This window comes from Amblyomma maculatum, chromosome 10 (assembly GCF_055883805.1).
Source record: "Amblyomma maculatum isolate TAMU_Amacu chromosome 10, ASM5588380v1, whole genome shotgun sequence".
In the NCBI taxonomy this organism is placed as follows: Eukaryota; Metazoa; Arthropoda; class Arachnida; order Ixodida; family Ixodidae; genus Amblyomma; species Amblyomma maculatum.
This window is the reverse complement of record NC_139353.1, coordinates 25,292,988-25,318,965: the sequence shown is the minus strand read 5'-3', so window position 1 is coordinate 25,318,965 and position 25,978 is coordinate 25,292,988. Positions and strand designations below refer to the sequence as shown.

General features: G+C 46.1%; 4 protein-coding genes across 4 annotated transcripts; 2 read left to right on the top strand and 2 right to left on the bottom strand.

Annotated features, from left to right (window-relative positions):
* Positions 1-7,384: 7,384 nt before the first annotated feature.
* On the top strand, positions 7,385-10,908 carry LOC146175925 (uncharacterized). Its single transcript, XM_084582295.1, has 2 exons — positions 7,385-7,629; positions 9,744-10,908. Exons 1-2 carry the CDS (start codon positions 7,524-7,526, stop codon positions 10,823-10,825), a joined length of 1,188 nt encoding a protein of 395 aa, XP_084438421.1. The 5' UTR covers positions 7,385-7,523; the 3' UTR covers positions 10,826-10,908.
* A 7-nt stretch (positions 10,909-10,915) lies between these two features.
* Positions 10,916-19,079, bottom strand: LOC146175923 (ATP synthase subunit s, mitochondrial). The gene is made up of 4 exons (XM_084582298.1): positions 18,917-19,079; positions 18,488-18,696; positions 11,192-11,354; positions 10,916-11,124 (listed from the first exon to the last, which is right to left on the bottom strand). Exons 1-4 carry the CDS (start codon positions 19,030-19,032, stop codon positions 10,983-10,985), a joined length of 630 nt encoding a protein of 209 aa, XP_084438424.1. The 5' UTR covers positions 19,033-19,079; the 3' UTR covers positions 10,916-10,982.
* LOC146175924 (uncharacterized) lies at positions 11,361-18,481 on the bottom strand. Its single transcript, XM_084582294.1, has one exon. It carries the CDS (start codon positions 16,852-16,854, stop codon positions 15,625-15,627), a length of 1,230 nt encoding a protein of 409 aa, XP_084438420.1. The 5' UTR covers positions 16,855-18,481; the 3' UTR covers positions 11,361-15,624.
* Positions 19,080-19,272: 193 nt separating the features above from the next.
* PIG-F (phosphatidylinositol glycan anchor biosynthesis class F) lies at positions 19,273-25,769 on the top strand. Its single transcript, XM_084582297.1, has 3 exons — positions 19,273-19,886; positions 21,960-22,079; positions 25,186-25,769. The coding sequence occupies exons 1-3, from the start codon at positions 19,558-19,560 to the stop codon at positions 25,382-25,384; spliced, it is 648 nt and encodes a 215-aa protein (XP_084438423.1). The 5' UTR covers positions 19,273-19,557; the 3' UTR covers positions 25,385-25,769.
* Positions 25,770-25,978: the final 209 nt, after the last annotated feature.

The following is a 25,978-nucleotide window of genomic DNA, read 5'->3' as shown; positions in this document are numbered from 1 at the left end:
TACTTTCTGCAATCCAATCCGGTAAATAGACTATCAGATTTCTGATCTGTGTGTGTCTCATATCTAACCGAGTGTGTGTCTCTGTGGATCTGTGTGTGTCTCATATCTCATAATAACCTTTTTACCTTCATTTCCGCCAAAATATGACCCCAGCTTTAATCTCCAGTCTACGTCTCTCAAGGATAATTACAGCTTTCGAGCAGTGTTTAGTTAAACCGAAATACTTTAGGTCATAGTAAAAAGCATTTAATAAAAAAAAAAAAAACACTGCAACTACAGCTTTGTGTTAGCGGACAAGGATTGTCGCAACAATAATGGTCGATACGCTATTAGTCTGCATGGTTCCACTGGATCCATTTAGTAAGTGGAACTGCAAAATGTTTCATGTATATAACCAGAACTGTACGTGTTCCATCTTGTAAAATTGGGAAAATAAACACGTTGGCGTAAAACAGTTAACACACACAAAGCAGAAACGGCGAGACAACGAACAGGCGCCAGGGTATCTCGTCGTCTCTCTTTTCGTGTGTGTTAATAGTTTTGCGTTAAGAGGCTTATTTTCCCAGTCTTCCAAGATGCTAAATCAACTAGCCCGGAAACACGCTTTACTGAGAACTGTGTTCCGGATACTTGAAATATGCGAAACAAACTACAGATGTTTTTGGCTGTTAGCTGCAGCAGTCATAATGCATCTATCTGGAACAACGCTACAAGTATTTAATGTAGAACGCCGTTTCACTGAAGTATCTTAAAGGTTCCAGGTGTCTTGTGAGCCATTTATTTTGCCTTGTAGTTCCTTTTGCTCAGCTCAGTGCAGTGTTAGTACAAGCTGCTGTATAATAATTTCGTCATTGTATGGACACATTATATTACAGTAGTATTGTACACTGTGGGCACTGCTAGGCAGTCGCGATATCGTAGCCTGCAACATCTCACGGCGAGTTTAAAGCAGGTATCCACTAGGTGGCTACGCGAGAGCTCGGCGCCAAACCTGGCACACATCGGTGAGGAGGCAGCATATGTAGTCGCCCACGGGGCCGGGCACAGTGCGACGAACGATATCTCAAGGCAAGCATTAGGCGCGCCATAACATCCTGTCTGTTGCATCTCATGTGTACAAGCACAACACAATGCTGCGCGTGAGATCACTAGAAACAAAACCCGAAAAATGCACCCTGCTAGAAGCCAGTGCCTCCATGAGACAAAAGCTATAACGGCTCCGCAACCGACTGGAGAAAACTAGACAAAGTGGGAGGCGGAGAAAAAAAAATTATGTGAAAGGAGCCAGAAGTAAGCGGATCAAAATGAGTTCACCCGTACTCCCACAAGCTTACGCCGACAACTTGAATACCTCTGTCGTTCCACATAAATATAAAAAAATGCAAGTAAAAATATTCCTGTTCCACTTAACATTCGAGAGACCCACCTGAAATCGCCTTTCTTCAATAGCAATACCAAATATGGTCAAGTAGATCGGTAAGCTGTTGTTTAACATTCATCTTTTCCACGAAGGGTGGTACTGCTCTAAACAACACACGGAAAAAAGAAGTGGTGGACAGGACATGAGACTAAAACTGAACTTTAATGGCTGAAAGATGACATATATACAGTGAACAAAAAGACGCCATCATGTCCCGAGGTCATCTAAATGCATATTAGCACTGCCGTCACATGTCACAAAGGAGAGCTGATGAACCGCGTTCCCTCCTTAACGAAAAGCAGGTCCGCATAGCGAATACGCTCTGTTTATCTGGAACGTTAAGTGGGATCCGGCAAGTAGGAGCGATGCTAATCGATCGGTTTCTGACAAGTTCGCTATGCGATATTGCGTCATTAGGGTTATGAAGTGCATGGTTTAGCTAAGGGCGCAGCAGAACTTGCTAAGGGGCGAAGTAAAGATCAAACAACGAAGCAGCATTAGTATCCACTTGAGCATATATCCAACCGCGTCTAAATATGAAAGTTGCACAGGTTTCTCAAATCGTAGTTTTCCGGGACTCAAATATGGGCACCGGCGTCGTGACTGAGTTGAAACAATGGAAAACTTGCGCAACTCTGTAAGTCAGTTTATCTGCAACGCTCGTTTTCCAACAGAATGGTCTCGTTCCCAGACGCCACTCTCACATTATTCGAAGAAACGTGAAGAGGGAATTTTAAGTAAATCCAGGAATGTCTCAGGACGATTTCAAGATGACTCAGGTAGAGGGGTCGGAAGAGCACAATGTTTGAATACCACCTTTTTATATGTGAAATAGAGGATGAATGGCGTAGATTGTCCAGGGCCAATTGCTCCTGGAGCTGGACTGGGTTCGGCCTAGGCGTCGCGCTACGTCGCGCAGCCTACCTGCCACACCTGTGCGTGCAAAGCAGGAGTTCGCTAGGTTTTACCCTGCATTTATAAAGTCCACACGTTTCTTTTGAACTTTTGAACTTTTTTTTTTTTGGGGGGGGGGGGGGGGGGGGGGGGCAGTTTGTGACCCTGGAATTAAGCAAATGCAACGCTGTGGTGGCGCGTCAAGCAAGTATAACTCGCGGTGAAGATAATTTTTTGCCACAATATCTGACATATTAAAATCGGCTTTTAAATTTCGCCAGATGACTGAAAATTTCAAGGAACATCATCACCTTGGTGGTTAAAAAAACGAACAAACATATTTTTTCAAGCCATTTTTTTTTTATTTATACGTGCACACTGTGCGAATAAATCTATTACTTTCTTTCTCTCTCTCTCTCTTTCGTTTTTTTACAACACAGCTCTCACAATACTGATGACGTCTCTGCCTATGCGGTTTCGCCTCTTTGTCTTCACGACACTGACAACACTGAAGATCCGCTCAGCTTCGGCGTTGAAATGTGGCAGGTTCAAAAGTATTTTCGCTCGCTTAGCTATATAAGGTAACGGCGATATGTCTTGAAAGATTCTTTTTTTTTTATGTGATGCCACACCTTGTCGATGCCCTTGTCAACAAAGCGCTCTTTTTCAGGTGGAAATGTATACCGGCAAACCCTTCCAGACCCAGGGACGATCGCAGCCAAGGTGTCGAAGAGCCGTTTTGTATAGGAGCACTTTCGATTAGAACAGGGCATTGAACCGGTTGAAATTGTTGAGAACATGTTTCAAAAACAAGAATGACACCATTGTATACCCTTTTTGCGGTCGCCACGCGAAGTACGATTGACAGGACGGGTTACCGAGAAGTTGTGCAGAAATTCCTTCCTAGTAGTGGGGTGGCCTTATTTTCCAAACAGTAGTTGACTGCAGGGCTGGTCTCGTCTAGCCTGTGCTGAGACGCGTGTGTCATTTGTGAACATACCTTAATACCCCCCCTCTGCACCGCCACCCCTGCCGCAACCTGGCCGCGTCTTCTCTTCTGAGGCAAGCTGGTGGAGATGGGGACAATACAATGCGTCCATTCCAAAGGCTTAGAAGATGCTAGCACTGCACGCAATTAGTGCAGCGCAGTTGTAGCGTGGATGAAGCGAGGGACGTCGGTTCCTGGAAAGGTACGTGCAGCAATGTCCTCCCCCTATTTTCGCGTGGCATCCCGGCGAAAATGGCGGACGAGGAGGCTTCGCGCATGCGCAGTAGCGCTACTTGAAAAAGGTTCATTTGTTGGCTTTAGCGACATCTGCTAAAAATGCCTTCAAACTTCCCAGTATTCCCCGGAGTTGTGCCACTGCGCTCTATAGCGATAACCATTGTATTTCTTCCTGGAAGTGCTGAAGATAGGTATGCTGAACATTTCACACTTCCTGACATGTAGTTTCCTATGACACGCAGAAAGTCCTCGCGTGAAGGTAGTAGACGTTCGAAACCTTTGCTTGCAACCAATGCAGCAGTGTGGAAAATTTTAGCGACCATTATACGCTTGCCCCATCCCAGGCAAGTGCACAATAGCATTCTTTAAGGAGACACCTTTGTTGTGTAAGCATTCCCCGAATGCATTACAAAAAGCTCGCGCGAAGCAGTCTTTTGCATCTATAAGCTTCACCAGTTGCAAAAAGTTTGTCTTCACCTTTCCTTGGGATGGCGAGACCTAATCCGCCAGCACACAAGACTTTTTCCATTGAAATGACTGCGCCGAGGACGGCGCATTTCGAAGAATGACAACGAGAGTGTCTGCCCCCACTTTAGCAAGGAAATTCTTTTTAACTATTGCCAGTGCACTTTGCGCATCCCGGAGTAATATCCTTGGCAATATTTGATTCCGGGAAAAACGTTTTTCAAAAGGGGTGTCATGTGGTCCGCCAAACTGAATGGTATATTATGTTCTGCGAACACACATGACAAAAAAATCACAGCACTTTTTACGCTGTGGTTGATATGGTTGGAGAGGTTCCGGGATCGGAGGCAACTTTCCAGGATGTTCCTTTGCATGATTATCACATTGACAAATGTCTTTCAGTCGCGGTAATTTTCAAGGTCATTTTCCCGGAATTCAATTTTACATTACATGCAATGTACTGGCACTGAAAATCGTCCCCTTTCAAGGGTGTAAGCTAACTTTTGAACTGAGGGTCTGGGAGCCAGCTCTGTTAGAATTTGTTGTTAACCTTTTTTTTTTTTTTTTTAGCCTTTATTCCGATCATTAGAATTGTCATTAGGAGGTCCTTTGTGTGGGCTGATGGATCATCCACTGTGCAGACTATTGGATTGATGCCTCACTCCATGCGGTCAAGACGGTAAGGGATGAAAGTAGAAAAAAGAAAAAAAAAAAGACCGCGACGCAAAGTTCACGTTTTCTTCTTGATTTGGAGTGGGGATTGGCTTCTTTCGCTTAAATGCGGGTAGTAGTAATAGTACCATCAGTAATCAAAGCGGATGAGGAAACACCATAGGCACAAACAACAACTTACAAAATAGAGAAAATGGGGTTTAAAGAAAGAAAGAAATAGGCAGCACGAAAACAGTAAATTACAAAACGATCGAAAACACAATAAATAAGCAGTGCTGCAAAGCTAAACTGAAAATAAACATATGTAGCAATTTAGCAATGATGCCAAGAGAGTGGCACACCTTCTCCAGCTTCACTGCTATGCATTGCTGTTGTTAGAATGAGTGCATCCGAGTCGCAGTACGTTGTAGGAACAGCCTAGAGACCACTGGTGACAAACACCCCCTCTCCGCCCCCCCCCCCCCCAACTGGCCAAAGTAGTATATTTTATATATACTTAATAATTCTTATTGAGTAGTCTTAATGTGATATTTATGCCTTTTCCGGCTTTTTGCGTATTTCTTTTCAGGAAGTTCGCAGAAAGAGAGACATTTTCTTCACACTATTCATGTGGTTCGAAGACCAATTAAACAGCTACAATCGTAAATGTCATGGCACGATCATAGAAGCCTTTCTTTAAAAGGCTCATCAGAGTCACGTGTCTTTTCCACGGTCCCAAAAGAGATGGCACCACAAAAACAAAAAAGCTAAATTGTAATTATGAGGTCTATATTTGCCGAAGTAGAGAAAAAGAGGCATTGCGCAATATTTTGTGTAGTATGCAAACTTGTACGGTTTCTTATTTTATATGCACGCTTTATTTTCCCCCAGCAGTCGCACTGAAAGAAGATTTTTTTTTTTTCATATTATTTGTCAAGTTATGATACTATTTATGTACATAAATAAGCATTCAAACAACATTTTTTCCTGCATGTCTGTTTAAATATTTCATTTATTTAAAAAAAAAAAACATTCCGTGACGAAATTATGCTGGCGAGTCTACCGCGTCTTCTCCCTTGAGGCCGGTACAGAGAGGAGCACATGTGCATTTGCGAGAGCCTGGAAGATGCTAGCGGTGCTAGAGCAGTTTACCGCGTCGCCGATCGAAAAAAACGTCGCTCGGGGAAGAAAACGGGCAGGGAATCTCTCCTCCGTTTTCCCTTTTCATGGTCGCAAAAAATGGCGGCTCAGAAGCACTGACGCAAGTGCAGGATGTTAATGAAGATACGTCCACTGCTCTGAATTCCGATATGAGCTCGAAATAAAAACACCGAAAAAGCAAGACGCGGTATGCTTTCAAGCATACTGCATATACTTCGCCATTCGCCTAATTCATCATCATCATCAGCCTGACTATACCCACTGCAGGGCGAAGGCCTCTCCCATATTTCTCCAATTAACCCGGTTCTGTGCTAGCTGCATCCACCTAACTTTCTGCCGCCCCCTGCTACGCTTTCCTTCCCTTGGAATCCAGTTTGTTACTTTAAACGACCATCGGTTATCCTCTCTTCACACTACATGTCCTGCCCATGTTCATTTCTTCTTCTTAATTTCCACTAGAATGTCGGTAACTTGAGTTATTTCTCTGACCCACTCTGCACGCTTCCTATCTCTTAATGTTACCCCTACCATGTTTCGTTCCAATGCCCTCTGGGTTGCCCTCAACTTAAGTAGAACCCTCTTGGTTAGCCTCCACGTTTCAGCCCCATGGGTAAGCACAGGTAAGATGCAACTGTTGTATATTTTCCTCTTGAGCGATACCGGTAAGCTGCTAGTCCTAATCTGCGAGTGCTTGCCAAAAGCGCTCCATCCCAATCTTATTCTTTTTATTTCCTTTTCATGGTCCGGATCTGCGGTTACTACCTGTCCTAAGTAGACATAATCGCCTACTACTTCCAGTACTTCGCTACCTAATGTAAACTGCTATTGCTTCCCGAGGGTGTTGAACATTACCTTAGTCCTTCTGCATATTGATTTTCAAGCCTACCTTTCTACTTTTCCTAATTACTTTAGATCTCATTTCCGCACCACTGAGACACTTTCTCGGTCAAATGAAGATCGTTTTCTTGATGCGTCACGCTGCCTTGAAATCAAGTGGGGAACGGGAGGTCGCAGGAGAAAAAGCCTTGAGTGGAGGGTTGTATCTGTTATCCTGACACGCTCCCCCTCATTTCCTGTTCATTATCTTTTTTGCTTCATAAAGACCAGCTGCGTGGCAGTCCTCTCTGCCCTGATTCTGTCGGGGTGATTTCTGAGAACCATTTCTGTCGTGTATCGGAAATGGAATGTTCCTTGCATATCGGTCTCGCCAGCAATCTACGAGCAGTGACCGTAAAAAGCGTGCACGGGGCTCCAGTTTTCTTGTATGTATTTATTTGGTCCAGGATTGAAAAAGAAAAACGCACCTTAGCTCCTCTTTTTTGTATTTCATTTTAGGTGACGCGCGGCAGTCGAAAAGTGGCCGGCTGAAGAGGAGAGAAAAAGAAAGAAATGTTGCCGTTTGTCGATAAGGGAAGCCAGGAAACGAGAAGGTGGAAGTGGGGGGAGGGGGGGAGGGAGTGTCTTTTTGTCAAGCTAAAGAGGCAAAACGCTTCCCCCCTTTGCAGTGACATGGCAGTGAAAGTGCAGAAAGCCATTCGCTGCCTCCTTTTGAGTGGCCTTAGGCCCCACCACGATTCTTGTTCGCTGACGTGGAGAGAAGGAGTGTGCGCGACGGTGTTGGTGCGACACATTACAAAGGGATCCTCCTTTCACCATCCCCGCCCCAAAGAGAAGGAATGTCGTGGGTACCACGTGGTACGTGGATACATGCCACAAAACGCAGCCACAAAACGCACCAACAGCGCCAAGATTTCAGATCTGGTTGACCCGCCGGTGCGGACACACTTCGTGGACAAGGTCCGGATTCTAGCTGGTAAGGTCATATTTCTCAACGAACTTTTCTTTTTGTGTACTTGGTGTGCCATATGGAGTAGAGGAAACGCTACGCATAACCAGCTACGTTTCACTGGCACTAAGTAAACTCAACATTTGTTCATAATTTGTCGAGAGGACAACTTCAACACTAGATACGTTATGTCTTCGCTGCAGCGTGTTAGGCCTGCAAAACAACATGTAAAATATAGAAACTGTGTCGTCGAAGAGATTTGAAGCATGTTCCGATTACGACTTATTTATCATCGCACAAGAATCCGCATGTTTGAAAACGTGAGTACCACTTGAACATTGCCGAAATCTTCCTGATTGCAAGAGATAGGTCACCATGCTGCATGATTGCTGCATGATCACAGACGAACCACGCCGTTGGCGATATTTGAAATATTGCGAGAATTGCACAAGAGTGAAATGTATTTTTGCACTATGGAAAATTGAAAATTCGGATTAGACGGCGCACTATGCAGTGCCTTTCACGTCAGCTCAGTGGCAAGGCCCGTTCTTTTCGGTTCAACACAAGTGAACCTGACGCGCGCACGTGGTCCCATATCGCACGTGCTCAGTGCGGGAAAGCGGGACATTTCTTTGGCGCCCTTGCAATGGAGCTTGCACGAGATGCTGGCAAGGCCCCACGTGGCCGACGTGTGCAGGGATGATTACCCACTCGCCCCTTTCTTTTTCAGAACGTGAATGTATTTCAAATGAGAATTCCCTTCCAAAGTACATAGTGCGCGTCTTCAGAATGCACGGGTATTTGTTCCGGCAGAGCCAGATCTTCAAGTTTGCCAGCAGCTGGACATCCGGTGGCAAAATCTGATGACGCTAATGAAATGCGGGAGGGAGTATGCCGTTTACTATGACTCTTCAAAGCAAAAAAAAAAAAATAAAAATGTAGGCATCGCGAAGGGCACATTACGAACTTTTGGAGAGGACGAACAACACTTCGAATGCGAGCAGTAGGTCCTTCTTGATCTACGTCGCATTGGAGGACCCGCGTGACTTTTCAATGCTAAATTAAACTAAAGTTGAGCCCGACGGCCTTTGACCACATGACGTTATCAGTCATCGCCGCACTGCACGCAACTGTATTTCTTTGCGCTTTTGGCCGGCTGTCAAGACTCCCATTGTTAAATTTGTTTTATGTGCAATCGTTCGTGCAACACTTTTGCAACCGAAATTTCTCCGTAAGGATAAAGACACTGGTACATGTTCCACGATGTCTCGCAGTACTCTCAACTGGTCGTTTAGAACTGCCCGAGTCCGAAAAAAAGTATAGTGCGCTGGAAAGTACGCTGGATTTGCTGATCCCGTAAACTTCATACCACTCGGTTTTGGCTCACGGTCTTACTCGGTTCATTAAAATTATTTTGCCCCTGTATGAAATGAACCTTTTTCCAGTGGAGCAGCCCTTTTGCTGCCGCCATTCGAAGCACATTCGACAGGACCAGTTGCCACGGCTCCCTGGCATACATTCTGCAGAAATTCGCTAACAATAGCGGGAAGGGCTTATTTCTCAAGTATTAGTTGAGTGCAGGGCTGGTCTCGCCAAGCCTGTGCAGTGGGGTGAAAATCAGCTCTGGACCCACAGTGACATCCCCCCCCCCCCCCCTCTCAGTGTTAATGCATTACAACAGGACGCTGCCAAATCTGGCCCTGTCTTCTTGCCTGAGGCGAGGACAATACAATGCCTGTATTCCGCGGGCCTAGAAGATACTAGCACTGCGTGCAACTATTAAATTACTGTACAGCTGTTCGTTTCAAGGAAAATCATGTGCAGAGAACGGCCCCTCTACCCCCCCCCCCCCCCCCCCCCCTTTTTTTTTTTTGTCTGGCATCCCGGAAAAAATGGCGGCCAAGGAGGCTTCGCACATGCGCTGTAGCGTTACTTGAAAAAGCTCCATCCGAACGTCCCTTTCCATTTTTGCGACAAGTGCTAACCATAATATGCTTATCCAACAGTACAGCAGATACCAACTGAACACTTCTCGACTTCTCAACCGTGACCTCGTAACATGAACAGCGCCGTTTCCTCTTAGATATTTCGCTATACTGGCCCACTCCGCTTACACCTTATTTTGCTTTCGTTTTCTGCAGCTGCCACCATGAGGACTGCCGTGCTGTTAGCCACGCTGGCCGCGGCCTTCATTGCCGCCGACGCCAGTTCCAAGCTCCTTCCCACCGTTCGCGCGGGCCTCTCGCTGGGATCCCTCCTGCTGCGTCACGTGGCCGAAGTGAAGGACCGGCTGCGCGCAGATATCGAGCGCCATCTGTTACAGCGACAGCCTTGGCTTCACGACCACCAGATACACGTGTTCAAGTTGTTCCCCTGGAAACCGCCGGTACAGTGGAGCCACCCTTCGTTCCACAGTTCATTCAACTATCAAGCGAGCGCCTCCGGTAGCCTTCCATTGCTGCCTTTATTCCCGCGGCCAAGTCCCCACGTCGTTCTGGTGCCCTGCCGCAATCCAAGGCCACATATCACCCACATTGTCCTGCCTTGCGTCAGGATCATCGGAAACGTCCAGGAGCCCGCTGGAACAGGCCTGGGAGTAGCTCCGCAGTCTAACAACGTCACCACAAACGAGCTCTTCCCACGGTGGCAAAACACCACCGCGCTTCCCAATTATGACGTCACTGAAAGCGCGGCGCACAATTCGACTGAGGTGACCAACCCACCCACCGATTTCATTGTGAATGGACAGATGACGACGTCCACGCCGAGCAAGTTTCCAGATGAAGTCGTGACAGGCGGCGTTACCTTCATTCCAAGCACGCGTGCTGCTGACGTAACGGAAGCAACATCCGTACCAGAGGGCGACATCACGACCAACGAACAGGAAGAGTCAGACGTAACGGAAGCAACGACCGTACCAGAGGGCGACATCACTACTAAGGAGCAGGGAGAGACAGGCACTGTTCCAACGGCATCGGATGATGACGCCAATGAGACGGAAGAGCTCTCAACAGAGCCCGAGGACAGGCGAGCAAACACGGTTCCTGAAGACAGTGGTCGTCCCGCCACCACCGTTGCTCGTGACAGCAAGAACACCACAGGACAGCCCGGGTCTACCGACACCCCTGACATGGACTACGACGCTATGCCTACCGACTCAGTCGACTTCAACGACGTTCTCATGGATGCCGACGTCAACTTCGGGAAGCTTACATATCAGTAATTCCAGCACAAAGCTTGCAATTTTGCAGTACTTTAAGCAGTTATTTATTATGCCAAATGAGGATGTATGTAAATAAAAAGACATCGGAGAGCCTTTGTGCAATAACCGTTTTTATTTGGATTAGTTGGCACACACTACTACAGTGTATATATAGTATTCACTTTTTATCTGGTGTGGCAGTTGCGTTTCCCTCGGGGAATTCAACACTGCAAGTTGGAAGCAGGTCCCTGAAGTGCTTGAGAATCGCTTCACGGTCACTAATTTCTGGCAAATCGAACAGCTTCAAATAATGCAGCTTCCTAAAAGAAGAAACAACTAATTCAGTTCATGGGTGTTGTGAAAGGAAACCAGACTCGCGGGACTTACGAGAGTTCTGCGAGTGACTTCACTCCAACGTCGGTAACGTTTCCACAGCTGATGACTTGTACTTTTTCCAAGCTGTCTTTACGAAGCTGCAACATGCCCAGTGCTTTGTCCCCGATGTAGTGGCACCGGGTTAAGTTGATCGCTTTAAGGTGGGCCAGGTCCTCTGCAAAGTGATGCGAAACAATCGCTCACAGCGAATGAGTGCCTGCAGGATATTCGTAGTGAGATGACCGGTTCTCACGACGTCCTCGAGCCCGATAGCAGCGGAATGATGGCTGGGAATAAGGGGATTAACCTCGCGACGTCATGAGAAACGGTAGAGTGCATCGGCTGGAGCGCCTGCTTTGAGGGTAATTTTCAACTTTGTTCTTTAGTTGTATGACGAATGTTCCGAAGGTCAGTCTAGTAATTATTTTTACACTGAAACTTTATTGTCCCCCAAAATACAGCATGGCATCATGAACTGCATACCTTGCACTATAGGAAGTATTCACTGAGGTCGTACTACCAGATGGCGCGAGCATCGTCCCGCCTCGTCCGCCATGTCGGAGGTCGCCGGTGGCATCGGCGCGCGTCGGCTCGCGCTGTTTCAGGTTCGCTGTCAGGTGCCCGCCGTATATTGGAAGTGATCCGCAAAGTTTTATCAAGCTGGTAAATACGTCCACATACACTTTTTTTTGTTGAGCCCTTTATGGGCACGGAGTTTGCAGCGATATTTTGATGCTCCGGGACATAACACGCTGTTCAGTGTTGCACCAGGCATCACCCATGCAACAGCTCGACAGCAAAAGTGGCCGGTTACCCATTTAGCGAAAAACGACTTGCAGCTCGTTAAACCCGTTGTTGGCTGCCACTGAGGCAGAACACATCGTGAAAAGACAGCGAGCGCATTAAATTCTCCAATTCCAAAGCTGGCATGGCAGCGAAACATACACTTTTAGTGGCGGTAGTCGGCAAACTGCCGAAGCTTCCACAGGCGCTGTTCCAGCAGTAAAGCGAATCAATGCAGTTGCTTAATTTGGGTGACAGAAGGGTGGATGAATGGATGGATGGATAAGGCTGAACCCTTTGAATCGGGCGGCGGCGCCACAGGCCGCCTAGCCGTGAATAGTAATATATAGTGTGGACCTATTCTTGCCTTCCTTTCAGCCACCAATCAGCTAACCTTCGTTTGGTTATTTCTACCCTTTTAAAGTCTATTTTCCCTTCATTATCCTTAAACCCCAATGCTTTGGCTAAATCTGGCCCATTGCCTTGAACTATAGGGCGGAGCCCTTTACAGGAAATTATTAAGTGTTCAGGCGTTTCCTCATCCTCCCCACACACCCTGCACAACGTGTCTATCTCTTGGTACTTGACTCGGTACGTCTTAGTCCGCAATACTCCTGTCCTAGCCTCGAACAACAATGGGCTGCCCCTAGAATTATCGTAAATGTTTTCTTTGGCTATTTCCTGCTTGAACGTTCGGTACATTTCTAATGCTGATTTAGTCTCCATCTCTGTTTTCCACAGACCCCTCTCTGTTTCCTTAACCTTTTTCTTAATTGATGATTCCTGGCTGGTCCCCCTACTGCTGTCCAAATATTTGCTTGCCAATTTTCTTGTCCGCCTTCTCCATCTTGTGTCAACATTCCTCATGTAGAGGTAGCTGAAGACTTTCCTAGCCCACCGCTTTTCTCCCATTTTTCTCAATCGTTGCTCAAACGCTATCTTGCTGCCAGCTTCCCTGCTCTCAAAAGAAGACCATCCCAGGTCACCCTGCACACCTTGGTTTGGCGTATTCCCATGAGCTCCCAAAGCAAGCCTACCCACCCCGCGCTGTTTAATTTCCAACCGTGCTCGGACCTCTGATCTCATACACAGGACTGCGTTGGCAAAAGTCAGACTAGGAACCATCACCCCTTTCCAAATCCCTCGCACCACTTCATACCTATTGTAATTCCAAAGCGCCCTGTTTTTCATGACGGCTGCGTTTCTACTTCCCTTAGCTGCCACATATTTTTCATGCTCCGTTAGGTATTCAGCTCCAGTATTCATCCACACCCCAAGATACTTGTACTTATCCACTACTTCCAGCATGTCCTCCTGTATCCTATGTTCGCCGGCCTCATTATCATTAAAAATCATGACTGCCGATTTTTCCTTGCTAAACTGCAGACCTAACTTATCTCCCTCTGTACCGCAGATATCCATCAACTCCTGCAAATCTACCCTGTTGTCAGCCATCAGTACTATATCATCTGCATACATTAGTCCTGGTAATGACTGTGGGATAAATTCTCCTTGCTTGAATAAAGAAAGGTTGAAGCCGAGTCCACTCCCCTCTAGTTTAGCCTCTAATCCTTGCATGTACAGCATGAACAACAAAGGTGACAGGGGACATCCTTGTCTAAGCCCCTTCTTTACCTCTACAGGCTTCGACACCTTTTTTTCCCATTTTATTAGCACTTGGTTATCCTTATAAATATCTTTTAAAAGATTAGTTACTCCGCTTTCCACACCTAACACATCCAGAATACTCCATAAGGCTTCTTGAAGTACACTGTCATAGGCTCCTTTGATATCTAGAAAAGCTAGCCATAGGGGTCTGTGTTCCTTTTCTGCTACCTCGATACACTGTGTCAATGAGAACAGATTGTCCTCTAACCTCCTTTGTTTCCGGAAGCCATTCTGCAGCTCTCCCAGCACCCCCTTGCTCTCTACCCATGCCTGCAGTCTGTCCTTTATAATCTGCATCACCACCCTGTAGACCACTGATGTTACTGTTATGGGACGGTAGTTGCCTATGTCAGCTTTGTCCCCCTTTCCCTTATATATCATGCTCATTCTACTTAGTCTCCATTCATCAGGAACTTAGCCATCCATTAACATTTTGCTCACCACCTCTCTTAACGTTTCCTTAGACTTTGGGCCCAACATCTTTAATAACCTAACAGGAATACCATCTGGGCCTGCTGATGTGCTACTTGGTACTCTCTTCTCAGCCCTTTCCCACTCTCTTTGTCCAATTGGAACAATTGCACTAACCGGTCTATCGTCCTCTACTAAGGCACCTACTACATTTCTTTGTTCTTTAAACTTTTCTGACATCGTTAGTCGTATATGTTCTATTGCCTTTTCCCCTTCTAGCCGAATACCTTGATCTGTAACAATAGACCTCTGCTCTAGGCTAGTCTTATTACTCAGGGAATTCAAGTGTTGCCAGAATTTCTTAGCTGCATTTTTATCCCTTTTGTTTACTTCTGACAGCCACTGGGAACCTTGTCTTCTAATTTTCTCATTGATTAAGTAGGATGCCTCCCTTCTACATTTTATGTATTTATCCCATTTTCTCTCAACGTCTGCTTCTGAGTCTCCCCTATGCTTAGAATATCTGTGTTCCCTGGAGGCTTCCTGGCGTTTCTCTATGGCCTTCTTCACCTCCCCATCCCACCAGCTCTTTGGTTTTCGTCTTGTCCTTTTTTTCCTGACTCGCACCTTAGCCAACTCTAGCCCAAACAGTCCCATTAACTTTGTGTATGTCCACTCTGCTTTCTTATCCTTAGAGATTACTGCTTCAATTTGGGTGCTTGCTGTTTCTATTTGCTGCTCCGAGTAAAAGATCCCATCTGGCTGGTCATCATGTTTCATTCCTGAATTAGTTTTTATTCCAAAACTCATCTTGATACGTTTATGATCACCGCCTAGACTCCTGGCACCATGTTCATCTATGTTCATGACCCTTAGCCTATCGTACATCCTGTGTGACATTATCGCATAATCTATTGTCGAATGCAGACTCCCTACCTCCCACGTTATGACCCCGTCACACTTATCAGTACTGTTACAGACAACTAAGTCGTGTCTTTCACACATATCCAGCAGCATGGTACCTGTCGAGTCTGTGTATCCATCTATATCTTCTATATGAGCATTCATGTCCCCTACTATAATTATTTCGCATCCTTTTCCTAGCTCATTAATGTCACCTGCTATACATTCTACCATTTTTTTGTTTTCCTCTTTGGCAGTTGCTCCTGTCCACAGGTATACAAAGCCCAGGAGTGTTTGCTCCCCTGCCACTTTTCCTTTTAGCCATAAATGTTCCTTACATTCCTGTTTGACTCTTTGCCAATTTGTACTTTTATGGATGAATGCCCCAATTCCCCCTCCCTTTCTGCTGCCCTCTGTTCTGTTGCAGTATTCCCATGCATAATCAGGGTTACAGGGTGGTTGCTCCATGTCCCGAAGATGCGTCTCCACAAATCCATAAACCATTAACTTCTCCTGCCTAAGCTGCTCGTCTATTTCCTCCCATTTTAGCCTATTCCTGCCTCCTTGCATGTTAATAGACCCTATGTCTGAATTAATTTGGCTCTTGCGCTTAGGCCTGTTGCTTCTCCTATGGCTTCTATGTTTCCCTAGTCTATGTTCGTCCTCTTGGTCGCCTTTGTTTAAACTGGTGGCTTCAGGGCCCTGGGCCCTCCTAAAAAAGCTGTTGCCTGGCGGCCTATCCTGCCTCCTACCCTCCTACCGGTGGCCCGGCTGTAGTGGATGCCTTCTCGTGCAAACGGGTGGAGGCCGGCCTCGTACACATCCCTGTTAACCTCCATTGTGGTGTACCCATGTCGTCGGCTTAGGCTCCTAATGACCCGGTTGGCTTCGACTACTCTCCCCTCTGTTCTGCTGGACTGCCCTTCTACTTCCGGGATTGTGCATACAGTCACGTGTACTTTCTCAGAGGCCTCCTTTATGTTATTTATACCTACTTCTAACTGCCTCCCGAGATTCCGGCTCGTCCCCTTCAAGACATCATTGAGTCCAGCATGGATGATGGCCAGGGTTTCTACATCCCTGTTGTTCCCTACCACCTCCTGGGCTTTGGTCATCGCTTCAACCATACCTTTCCCCGATTGGGCCTCCACCTTCAAACGCCTGTCACCCTTCACTGTTGCCAGGACAGCTTCCTCAAACCTTGCTACATTTGAGTCCCCTACCACCAGAACTCTCCTACGATCCAGCCTTTCATCTCCAGCTTGCGCTAACTGCCGCCCGGTTCGCTCTCGTTGGTTCTCCTGTCGTAGCGGCGTTTCACCTTTCTCGCGCGATTCCGGGCTTGTCGCTAGCCCTCCCGCGAACTGTTTTGCTACTTCGCTGTAGCATCGTGTAGCCGCCTCTTGCGACTCCACCACCACCGGGTGATCTTCTCTGCCCGCCTCCTTTCCATCTCCGTCATCATGAGGGGTCTTAACGCTGGTCTCATCCACCCCCTGACTTTGCTCCGACCCGGGGTCTTTCGCTGTCCCCGCCATAAGCGCCTTCACCTGACCTTCCAGCTCGGCTCGCTTTTGTTGTTCTTCCCTGAGCTGAGACCCTATCTCCTCTAGCTGATCGGTCTTTGCCCCTTCCATCCTAACCAGCTCTACTGCCTGTGCCTCCAGCGCCATCCTTTTCTCCCTCTCAACCTTCAGGTCCCTCCCGAGCTCCTGAATCTTTACGGCCCATTCACCCTCCAGCCTCAGAATGGTCTCCTTAAACCTAACGCACAACTTGCACGAGAAACTAGTCTCCCCCGCGTCATCTAAGCTTTCAAAACCAGTTTCATCCATGTAGCACCAGCGCCTGAACTCGTCACATTGCACCAGCTCCTCGCCCCCGATGTCTTCCTTAACTTTACGACCCATAGGCAGCCCGCCCACCTACCTAGGGAAAAACGGTTACCTCCGCTTTCCCTGGTCCTATGATTGAAATTAGTGCTTTAACGCATGCAGGAGAATGCGCTTTCAAAGCTAAACAATAAATATAAAAGCGCACTTAGCTTCGGACGACGTCGCTGGCAAATTCCCTCGGAGTCCCCAGAAGTCTGCACGTGGTCCGCACAACACCCGCCTCACGACTCCTCCCGACTCCTCCCGACTCCTCACGACTTCGAGAAGGTCGAGAAAAAAAAGTGCTGTCATGTCCTCGCAGGATAAACGGCCCACCCAGAGAGCATGTTTTACAAATTTAGTATCGGCTACGTAGCTCTGCTCGAAATGCACATAACCCATGGAACCTAGGTTCGCAACAACGCAATGTACAGCGATAACGCTTGATAAAGTTGTAACTTGTTACTTGCAAGTCGGAGGAGGTGACAGCGTTAGCTGAGCGAACAGACACGTCGTAATGTGCTCACCTCTAAAAACGACACGCCGGTCATCGACACCCTCACACACGTGTGGCCCTTGGCCTCGCTTTCTTGCCAAAAATTAAAACACATTCGTGGCTTAGTACGTTTTAATTTCTTCGCCAGCTGTCGCAAAACTTCAAACCGCACTTCACGTGGCAGGCACCGATGTTAGGGATTTCAACGCGAATCAGTGGTCTTGTAGTACACGACACACCTCGACGAAGTTACCGCGGTCGTACGAGCCGGTGTTTTCACAAAGTCAAACATTTTGTCCAGACAGTCGTTTTTCTTGTTACACGAAGTCCACGGGTGTATCCACTCGCTCGCATGGTTTTCGCTGGCGCACGCAGAAATTCTGTAAAGGCTCGAAAGGCTTACCCCACGGATCAGAAAGAGTTGAATACTGCGGCTGGGTGTGGCGCCCACACACACGACCCATGCACGACCACGCGTATGGCGAATTCTGCGCTGGCCGCTAGCGCCCCTAGCGGATGACGTCACGTGAATACCTCCTCGCCACTGTCATTTAGGCATTTGTCATAGCGTGCAATGAGTTTGAAGAACCCACTCTGGTAAAAGTGGATGCCCTGCGATGATACACCAAAGCCACCCACAGCAAGGTTCACACAAGATCAGATTCGTCGCTTCGGATGGGAGAGACTATTACCCGGCCAAGCCTACATCCTGCGTACCACGACCTCATTTATTAAGTTTATAGAGGAGGTCGTGCTGCGTACTCTCTGGACGTCACTTCCAAAGCAGTGCTACCAACTTTTACCAGAGTGAGTTCTTCAAGCTCATTGCACGCTATGAAAAATGTCTTAATGACTGTAGCGACTACGTCGAAAAATAGTGCAATGTATACATTTCGTGATGCCATGGTGTATTTTCTGGGGCAGTAAAGGTTCTGTGTGAAAATAAATAACGAAGCTTGCTTTCGGAATGTCCATCGTACAAGAAAACTATAGCAATACGCTTCTGCGGCGCGCAAAATTTCTCATATAAGCATAAAAAGAAGATATACCAACGATGGCAGTGAGAACCAGAAGCTAATCGGGTTCCCGAAGCATGTGCGTATTCGGCTGGCAGCTGAGCTCGGTGAAAGTTGCCAACTCCTTAGCATAAATTCGTAGAACATTGTACTCAACTCAGGTAAGGAAAGCCCACTTCCATAATCGAGGAGTCTGTTGCGTCAATTTCCTCGATTTTGTAAGCGCCCGAACTGGTAGCAGGTAGCGTGTTGTAGTCTGAGTGGAACTTGACTGCCCCGCTCCACCTCACAGCGGCTCCGCATCGTATGAGCCATTCTGCAGCCGCCCTGTCCGGACCGATGTCCTTGACACGATCTCGGTCGTACCTGAGAATAGACGAATCAAGAGCTTTAGCATAGCGCTCAATAGCGATGCTTACGCTGTTGACTGCTACTGATAGCTACTGTAACGTTGCTCTAAAAGCCAGCCATCAGACGCTAACAGAGCATGCTAAATAAATCTCTGCAGCAACGTTGGAGAAGCGACGGGACGCCAGTACATCCTGCGTGGTTACGAATATTCTTCTGAACATAAGTACGTGCTTACCTGTTAAATACGGCGTTCAACCACTGCCAGAAGAATCGTTTCTGAGAATGCGTAGCCTGTTTGGTAAGCCATAGTTTATTTGCGACGCACGCAAAACTATTTGTCACAACGGCCATGTTGAGGTCAGCAAGTTCGTCTGTCTAGACGTGGCTTTTAGCTTGATTAAAGTGAGCTTTAGCTTGATGTTGTAACTTTTTCTGCCATGGTTGTAACGTAAACAAAACGCGATACAGTATTGTTTTTCGTTACAAAATGCTTCACAAATTTTTTTTTAAATGCCTTATAGTTTACATTGCTAGCATGTTGTGATTCGAAATTCAGATCCACTCGCTTGAGGGCGCAAAAACATTTTTTTTTTTTCTTTTCTGTAGCGGTTTATTTCACTCGTGTTTCGCAGCGGTTCGCAGTGATCGAAACAAAACGTTGTTACGATAATTGTTGCCGGTTTAATATGCATTCGCAATAAGCTAAAGTTGTGGACAGGTCCTTGAAGTGTCCATTTTACTTGCTGCAGCTAGCAGATCTTCCGACGTACAGCGATTCATTACTCAACCAGACATCTATCAAACCAACGAAAGCCACCCATCAGCACGCATGGTGTAGTTTGCTAGCAGGCAAGACGTGTGAAAACTGTGCCAATCATGGCGGTTCGTCGCGACTTGCTTCGAAAACAGGCACGCGAGGGCATATGCTACGGCGTGTGGGTGACGTTAGGAACGACCCTCGGCTTGGGCTTCCTGCAATCTTCGGTCAGGTACACCGGAGAGAAGTCCGTGCCTATGCTCGTAGCTCTCGCCCTGGCGCTGGAGCTAGTGGGTTGCGCGTGGCTTCGTCTCCTTGGGAGCACATCGCAAAACTACGGCCACCGGGGAAGGCTCAGTGGATCCTTAGCAGCGAGCCTAACCAGCGTCGTGCTCAGCATCGTCGTCTTCCACATTTTGGCCGTGCTTTTCGGCGCTCCATTGTTCGAGTAAGTGGCGCTGATTACTGAAGTGCGTTCGCGTGCGAGCGCGCTTCAGGGTACGTACGCAAATTAGTCATTCACAGTTTTAGTCTGCGTTATGATGGTAAAACACAGTCCGGTGAGCCGTAATATTCACTGCTGTGTAGCTGTAGCTGTGTGGTAACAAGCGTTTGGCATGCGCGTGGTAGTCAGCAGCACAACTTTCTATTCAGAAAGGACTTTCAGTTAGGCTATGTAAAGCTTGAATATGTGCATAGAATACTGATGTGTGTTCAGAATATGATGTCATAGCGTTGTACCCGCACCAACTTAATGTGTTGAGGGGCTGGCAGTAAATTAAGCATGCACTCTTGTACTAATTTGAATATGTGCATAGAATACTGATGTGTGTTCAGAGTATGATGTCATAGCGTTGTACCCGCACCAACTTAATGTGTTGAGGGGCTGGCAGTAAATTAAGCATGCACTCTTGTACTAATTAAATGCAGTCATCTCTGCGCATCATCTCTGCAAAACTCATGGCTTGTTCATTGGGAACTGCACCAACCATCGCTACCATCCTTTACCAGGGGTGGAAAAGCTGCTCCATTTGCTCCATTCTGCTCCAAACTGCATTCTATTCACCATATTGCTTCAAAAGACAGTATTTCCTCAAAACTGCTCCGAATGAGCTGCGGCGGTGTTTTGCACTCGAAATTAGTTGAACATGGGAATGACGCCAACGTACCGGTGGGAGAGGTATAGTGCCTCTTTCACTGGGCTTAATACAAATAATATTTTAGAAAGCTAGGGAAGCATGGAACATAATAAATATTTGTTGTTTGCAATTTTACTATGTGCGAAAAAATGTACTGTGCATGTGACATAGCACCTCGTCCCATAGCTCCTCTTCCCAGCATTTTGAATCAGCGGCGGAGAGAGAAGTGAGAGCGCCAAAAGAAGAAGATAGTGCACACCACTGGGAGCCCTTGAGAAACATTCCTGAGTGCAAAAACTACACAAATTGTTCTTACTGGGAAAACAAGCAGGTACTTCACCACCAAGCCTCTTTATCAATGATAGGCGTGTCAGGCCTGCATCAGACAAAAGCTTGCGTGAAGCATTATGGGATGGTGTGCCGAAGGTTCCATTCACTAGAAACGTTCACAGGGGTTTTGGAAAGCCATACAGGGCCTGTTTTAAAACTGAATCCTCAAACCCAATCAAAAACATGAGCTACCGGCAGAAGGCAGCGTAGTACAGAACCTGAAGGAGGAAGTGGCTACCCTTCAGTGCCATCTGTCCTCTTGGGCATTGATGTGAACTCCAAACTTTGGGGCACTGCTTATGTGCATCAAAGTGGTATACTCTGTGTTTGAATCTATGAAGTTAAAAAATGCAAAAAAAAAAAAAAAAAAAGCTGTAAGTTAAACTAGTGTTCAGTTATGAAGCACATAAGTAAGCGTTCCATTTGCTGCTAGTCTGTGCCACAGATTGTTGCTTAGGTCAGTCTATGTTTTTTCAAACAACTTTGCATGTTTTGCCCATTTATCCTCTCTTGTCAGAAATGCATGCATAATCTGAAAAGCATTGACCATTGCATAAAAAGGAATCAAATTGGGAATTCTGTATGTCAGGAATGCAAGATTCCAATTATCAAGAGCATTTGACCTTAGAAACATGCTCTGAAGTATAGGTAGAATGATCCAAAACTCATTTTATCACTCCAAAGCTGCTCCAAAATGGCATTATTACTGCTCCCTGAGCTGCTTCAAAATGCTCGAGCCTGCTTCTACCTCTGTAGATGCCACGGCTCCCAATTTTTATACCGCAAAGTGTAAATGGGCTCGAAATGTCGGAGCGTGTTTAGTTTATTTCGGTCTACCTCTGTAAATTGCAGTTACATTAGCGCATGTGCATTCACTCGCTTGAGCTGTCGATGTTGGAGTTACAACTGTTTTGGAATGGGTTAGTCAGTCTGTACAAGGTATTAGAAAAATACCACGCGCATGACAAGAATTCAAGCACTTATTTCATTTCAGGTTTAGTATTTTGTTATCTTCACTGTCAATTCCTCCTTTTCTTTTTCCTGTTTCCTAGGGACAGTCACCAGACGCTTTGGTTTGGCGTGCACATGACTGTGGTGACCGTTCTACCATTGATACTCACGGGAGGCCACACCAGCCTAGGCACCCTCCAGAGGACCATTGTAGACCAAAAGTAAGACACATTATCACTAACATCTTGTGGCGATGGTTGTCAGCTGATCGGTACACATGACTTAGAGGCCTAATTGTCCTCTGCACCTCATCCAACCAGTCTTATTCCATTCCTTTGTCTTCTTCTACCCAGCTTTCTCAGGTACTCTTTTCTGGCACATACAAATTTTGCCTCCTCTCACTTCTGACTGGCCACCGGTGTGTACATCGCCAACATCCACCTAGCTCTTTACTCACTGGCCTGTTCCTTCTTCACTATTTCTAAGGTTTCTCATGCACCCCAAAAACCTCTGCTATTAATATTCTGTCATAGTTTACCTGAAACCAGTCCTCTTTTGTGCAGCGTGAAGCATAAATTTTTACTCAAGGGTGAGGTACTCAAATTGTACAAACTTTATTTTTTTTTTAGGCGATGTCATTGATAGTTTTCAGACCTCACCATACATTTACCATAATTTCAGCACCTTGTGTTTCGTGCATCGTGGCTTTTGTTACCACTGGACCCTTAACTTCAACTACAATTATGTCTTAGTGCTTCCTGTCATTAAATAACTTCCTCTCTCATGTCTTTGTACTGCATTTTGGAAACTTCCCGACACTCTTTCACCCCGAGCAAGCCTGCACCTTCTGTACATACTATTCGCCCGTGCGAGATAGATAGATAGATGGGTTTATTGAAAGGAAAGGCAGAAAGTTTGCTGGAATGATTAAAATCTGGCTTGCTACTCTGCACTGGGGAAGGAGAGAAGAAAGAGGATATGATGGGCGACGATGTGGGAGAAGGCATATGAAAATATATGCAGTACCAAATGCTAACCCAGCCCTTTGGGAGGAATGGGCAGTCTGAGGAACCATGTGGAGGAACCATGAGGAACCAGGAACAAAGTCTGAGGAACCATGTGGATGCAGCGGCCTCTAACCTTTGGAACTCCATACAAGGGGCCTCACTCAGCAAACCCAAGTTTTGTACTTCAAAATGCACTTAACAGGTTTTTCTTTGCTGAATTGTGCTTGACTTAGTATAAAGAGACTTTTCCTGTTGAATGCCAGACTTTTGAATTTGGGGCAACAGGGGACTCTTTTTTTCTTGCTTTCAAGAGAAATTTAGTTTTTGCATTCACCTGATTATAGCTAATTAAAAAAATGGTTTGGTTTCTTAGGTTTAACGTCCCAAAGCAACTCAGGCTGTGAGGGACGTCATAGTTGAGGGCTATAGGAGTTTCACCCACCTGAGGTTTTTTTCATGTACATTAACATTAGTTATACGGGCGCTTTGCTTTCCGTCTCGACCGAAAAGCAGGGGTTCGATCCCCCATTTATAGGTTCAGTCGAGAAACGTAACCACTGAGCTACCATGGCGGGGCGCTAATTAAAAAACCTTGCATTTCTTATCAGGTAATTCATCCTGCATTCTGTGCTTTTTGTCTTCATGGCTCCTTAAGATGGGAGCTGAGCACTAAATCACTAATGTGCACAATTTTGTGTTTTCGTTTCATATTTTCATTCTCCTTGGAATTTTGACATAGTATGACTGTATAAGCACTACCAGTTTTGTATTTACTAATAAAGTTTTTGCTGATTTCATAGTTAAGGTTGTATATACATATAGGATATATTATTTGCACCCGCTTTTTGCATTGTTTCCTCTGTATTTCTTTTTGGCGACTCCCCTCTGAAATACCTGTACGGCCCTGAGGGTAATAATAAACGAATAAATGACATGTGCAGCATTTGTTTCCCCGCGTATGACACATGTATTAAAATCCACTGGTGTCACTAGCAAAGCTTGCAGGCTCGCATGTCGTTGCAGTAAAACAGACCATGAACAGGTAAGAAAATCCAAGGTGGTTGATTACGGCTGTTCTGCCTGGCAACAAATTTAGTCCAGCAAGTGTAGTAACAAAAATTTGCAATTATAATAGTCCACGAGATTTGGGCTAAAACAAGCAGCACCTTTCTGTGCTTCTGAAATTCAAAGAGCTTTTTGGCTTTGTGAGGGACTTACTTTGCTTTAACGTTAGCTCCACTCATGATTCTTTTGTCAGCAGTTTCAGCGCACTCAGTGTACTGGGGTGCCTCACTTAGTTGTTTTATGGCCCCTCTAGGCCAGTTTTGGCCAATACAAATTTTTCTACTGAACCTAGCAGCTGTGGTTTTTTTAATTGATTCAATTTACATTGGGGGGAATAACGGCAGAGAGGGAAGTTTATTGAGTCGTCAGAGATTAGAGAAAGCCAAATAAAAGGTAATAAAGAAAGAAAAAAAGATCATTAAGGCTCATGTTCTCTTCTACTTCATAAGTAAGGGTATTTTTTGGCTCCGGCTGCATCTTTTCACCCCCTCGTTTTTATTCTGTAAAGGAAACTACTTTTTACTGCCCTGAAGAGGGGCGAATATGAGCTGGTCGGTACATGTTGAAGAAGGGAATAAAACAGCGTGGAGGCAAGACAGAGCACGTCAAGAACCGACACATGTGCTGACTTTCAACCAAACGGTTTATTGCTGCGCCTGAGGCAGCATATAAAGGAAGCAACACAACAAAACACGAAAAGGAAACTGCACAACCACATTACAACTTGAAATGGTGCAACGTCACTAATTTAGATACTCGTGTTCCTTTAAGGAATAAAGTTATCGACAGGCTGCTTGTGCAGGTGGCTCCTATCCTTTCTATATTGGAAGCCTCAGAAATGTGCCTCGGGGTTTCATCTTTTTATCGGGCGATGATAATGGTATCATTGAGATGCGCTTCGCTGTCTTTACACCCTGCACAATGCATTGCAAGGTGGTTTCTGGGTGACTTGTTTTCTATATCTTTTGCATGTTCACGTAGTCGAACGTTGATGCAGCGTCCTGTGTTGCCAGTGTAGGAATGGCTTGCTTTTTTATTGAGTTGCACAAAGGGTAGGCATTTTGCATCATTGATTTCTAGGGCCGTTTGCATCGCCCTCATTTGACCATCCTTTTCGAGGGCTTGAATGCAGGTTTTTGTTTATGCCTATCTATGTGCTTACTAATCTTGTAATAGATATTGCAGCTGACAAATTAATTTTTGCTTGGAATGCTATTTTATTATAATAAAGCCTACATCGCAAACATCTCTGCAGGTTCTGCGAGCTGCCACTAGACTGGATTCAGCGGTGGGGAAGTCGTGGTGCACTGTTGGGTGCCTGGTTGGGTGCTGTAGCCTTGGTCCTCGACTGGGACCGCCCCTGGCAGCGATGGCCGACTCCATGCATCGTCGCCTCACTTCTGCTTCGTGGTCCATGCTTACTAGCAGCCAGTTGCATCTTGGTGAGGCAGTAAGACGAAAAAAGCGAGAGGTTTACTAGCCAGCACACATCTGTCTCCTTTCAGCTTGGAGGACTGAGTGCGCCAGTGCGCCCACTCTAAGGAATGTGCGGACTGCTGTCATGTGCAGCTCACCTTATTCCTAGTCATAGCGCCAGTGATATCATAGTGGTGGGTGCGTTTACCGTACTCTTGTATTCATATTGACCATTTTTGTCACAAGTGTGATGGTTGGAAGTAGTTGCTGTAGCGTATAAGAAGAGGTAGCGGCAACTAGCCTCGGATACATAAAAGCTGTAATTTGTGTTTGTGTCTGTAGTATTTCATTCCTGCACTGCCACTGTAGTATGTTTTTGCAAGATGTTTCATCTACGTAATAAACGGAATGTGCTGTAAACAACTAGAGTCCTTGGTGTCATCGGTGCTTTTAGAACAGAAGCACAGCAATCTGGAAGCAGAGCTATTTCTTCAGGGGCATCAAAAGGACAGCAGGGTCTGATTGAAGTTGGCCAATATTGGCTGATTATTGTGTTGTTGTTGCGAAGAGGCTGCTTTCAAAGAAAATTGAGCTTTCCACAATTAATAAAGGCCAAAACATTAAATATGGAT